At 53.4% G+C, this 2,783-nt stretch overlaps 1 protein-coding gene across 1 annotated transcript; it reads right to left on the bottom strand.

The window, feature by feature from the left end:
* Window positions 1-494: 494 nt before the first annotated feature.
* Ccl19 (C-C motif chemokine ligand 19) lies at window positions 495-2,501 on the bottom strand. The gene is made up of 4 exons (XM_075968082.1): window positions 2,214-2,501; window positions 1,118-1,250; window positions 840-927; window positions 495-749 (listed from the first exon to the last, which is right to left on the bottom strand). The coding sequence occupies exons 1-4, from the start codon at window positions 2,272-2,274 to the stop codon at window positions 729-731; spliced, it is 303 nt and encodes a 100-aa protein (XP_075824197.1). The 5' UTR covers window positions 2,275-2,501; the 3' UTR covers window positions 495-728.
* Between the last annotated feature and the right edge of the window lie 282 nt (window positions 2,502-2,783).

Raw genomic sequence — 2,783 nt, 5'->3', positions numbered from 1 at the left:
GGAGGAAGCAAAGCTACCTAACCCAGTCTGAGTCTAGGATGCTTTTCTGGAGGAGGAAACCTCCAGCCCCAGAACAGAAGTGGGGGGGGGGGGGGAGAAGAGTGCTAGAGGGAGCAACACGGTGGCTAGGAAGTTCTCCTGGACAGGAGAGCCGCATCCTCTTATCCCCATCGAAGCTTCCCTACTCCTCATCCTTGAGACACCTGGACGCTGAAACACCCTCCTGGATGGTGAAAACAGAAAAGTCTGAGGCTTCCGGGGGACTTTGTTCAGCTTGCTGATGCAAGCTTTGTATGGCTGAATAGAGAGTGACAGGCTGGGGAAAGATGAACTAGGTCCTTGATGGTGGGGCTGGCTCTGGGAGCGGCAGAGTGTGAGGTGGAGGCTGATGAACAGATTGCTTAGAACTCAGGGTGCAAAATATATGCTGCCATTCCACCTCCTCCCTTCCTATTCCTGTCCTCCTGGGGAGAGAGTGAGCAGACAGACAGATCCATGGGTACCAAGCAGCTTTATTGGAAGCCCTGCAGTCTAGCCAGGAAGAGGCTGTGATCTCGCCACACAAACCCGCACATTCATATTGATGCTCTAGGCATAGCCCTGGCTGGGTTAGGTCTGGAGCAGAGCATCAGGAGGCCTGGTCCTCTCTTCTGGGCCTTGGTTCCTTGAGCCAGTGTGATTCAGATCCCTTTGCTCAAGACACAGGGCTCCTTCTGGTGCCGTCATGGTTAACTGCTGCTGTGTTTGCTCTAACGGAGGAAGGAGAAGCAGGGTCATGGGCTGGAATCTTGGACAGGGGTTTGGAGGATGGAGGCGGGGCTGAGGAGGGTCAGGCTTGCCTTAGACTTCTTCAGTCTTCGGATGATGCGTTCCACCCAAGGCTGGTCTGGGGGTGCGCAGAGTTGGTAGCCCCTCAGTGTGGTGAACCTGCAGCCAGAGGTCAGAGGGAGTGAAGGCCTGCAACTCAGTTTCCTAGAAGGCTCTAGAATGAGGGGCAGAGGCTCGGAGGCCATGTGTGGGGACCTGCTTCTGGGACTTTATTGCAAGGTGGCCTCGGCCATGGGTCCAGGGATAAGGCTGACGGGGAGATGGGCTAGACATTCTTCCCACAACTCACACAACAGCAGGCACCCTGCAGCCATCCTTCATAAGAAGGTAGCGGAAGGCTTTCACGACGTTCCCAGGGATGGGGCGCTGGGTCACAGACAGACAGCAGTCTTCTGCATCGTTGGCACCCCCAAGAGCTGGGGCTGAGATAGGAGAAAGAAGGGGAGAAGACATGGAGGCCATGAGGAAGGAAGGCCGCAGCCCTAAGTGACTTCAGCAGCGTCTCTGTGTGAGAGGGAACCGGACCTGGTACGCAGCCACCGTGTGCCACTGTGGCCCAGGCAGCTGCTGGACGTATCGTAGTCAGCTAAGGCATTTAATAAACAACCATTTCTGTATGTCTTCTTGCTGCCCTGGCCACACACCCTCTCCTAGATTTTCTCCATTTTCACCATGTTTCAGAAAATAGAGAGTTAATGGTAGTCACAGTGCCGGGACAGGGGACGTTTGCCCCAGCTGAGGGCCTTTGCAGTCGTATAAACTACTACATAGCCAGCAGATGGCTGTTGCACCGAGGAGGCCCGGCTATTAGGGAGACTGAGACAAAAGGATCGATCGCTTGAGCCCAGGACTTTAAAGCCAGCCTGGGTAACACCAACAGACCCTATCTCAAAAAACAAACCAAACCACCAAACAAGGCCCCTAAAAAGAAACAACCAGAAGGGAACAGGTTGTTAAACACACCTGCTTCAGTGTTTCTCATTCTCTCAAACTGAAGCAGATACACAGCAAAGCTCTAACCCACAACCCTGGCAGTGGGATCAAAACTAGGGCTTCAGACACGACACACACACTCCAACTTAGTTATGCTCATAGGTTCCTTCTGCTGCCTGGAAACGGAGATTATCATATCAGGACATGAAGCCTGTAGAGAGATGGGCAGCTATAGGCCCCAGGATATGCCAAGACTGGAGCCACATTGGAACTCAGGGATACAGGCACCCTCGTTCTGACAGGCACACACAGAAGACACAGGGGACCCCTAGATTCACTGACATGAACTTGCAGGGTCTTTCATGAGCATCATAACAGTCTGAGATTGAGACATTACCCACAAGCCATTGTGTGTCCCCCCCCCCCCACCTTAGTTATCTCCTCAGCCTTACCTGGGAAGGTCCCGAGAACCAACAGGCTGAAGACCAGCAGTAGGGCCACACGGGGTGCCATGGTGGGTGAACTGAGGCAGGCCACAGAGAGTGCGTAAGCGTGAGAGTTCTTGGGTGTGTGCAGGAATCTGTGAGAGGCTGAAGCACTGCCGGGTGTGCAGGGGAGTTATCGGAAGCACTTGGGTGCCCTGGTGTGGTTTGAGAGGATCCAGAGGCAAGAGGATGTGAGGCCGTGTGAGGCCCTGTGAGCCCTAGAGAGCCTGTAGGAGCCTCTGTGAGCCAGTAAGAGACTGCTCCAATTTATGCCCTTGATATTTCTTTCACTTTCTGTCCAAAAATTCCCTTTGGGTCTTCCCGTTTCTCCCCCTCTGCCCCCTTTCTTTTGGCAAAACATGACCTTGGCTTCCTTCTTCCCCCACTCAGTGGCTTCCCCTCTGCTTTCTTTGGCTTTAGCTCTGAGAACTTCAACAGTCTGGGCAAAAAAAATAAAAATAAAAAAATTAAAAAACGAAAAGCCCTGCGTCCTGTCGGCTCCAGGGAGAGGGTGTGTGCTGTCCTCTGATAGTGCCA

This window comes from Microtus pennsylvanicus, chromosome 3 (assembly GCF_037038515.1).
Source record: "Microtus pennsylvanicus isolate mMicPen1 chromosome 3, mMicPen1.hap1, whole genome shotgun sequence".
In the NCBI taxonomy this organism is placed as follows: domain Eukaryota; kingdom Metazoa; phylum Chordata; class Mammalia; order Rodentia; family Cricetidae; genus Microtus; species Microtus pennsylvanicus.
The sequence above is the reverse complement of the archived record's forward strand: the minus strand, read 5'-3'. Positions and strand labels throughout refer to the sequence as shown.

Coding starts and splice junctions, on each gene's coding strand:
- Ccl19 (XM_075968082.1), bottom strand. CDS start 2,274: ATGGCACCCCGTGTGGCCCTACTGCTGGTCTTCAGCCTGTTGGTTCTC. Junction 1,251..2,213: donor GGTTCTCGGGACCTTCCCAG/GTAAGGCTGAGG, acceptor CTCCTATCTCAG/CCCCAGCTCTTGGGGGTGCC. Junction 928..1,117: donor TGCAGGGTGCCTGCTGTTGT/GTGAGTTGTGGG, acceptor CTCTGGCTGCAG/GTTCACCACACTGAGGGGCT.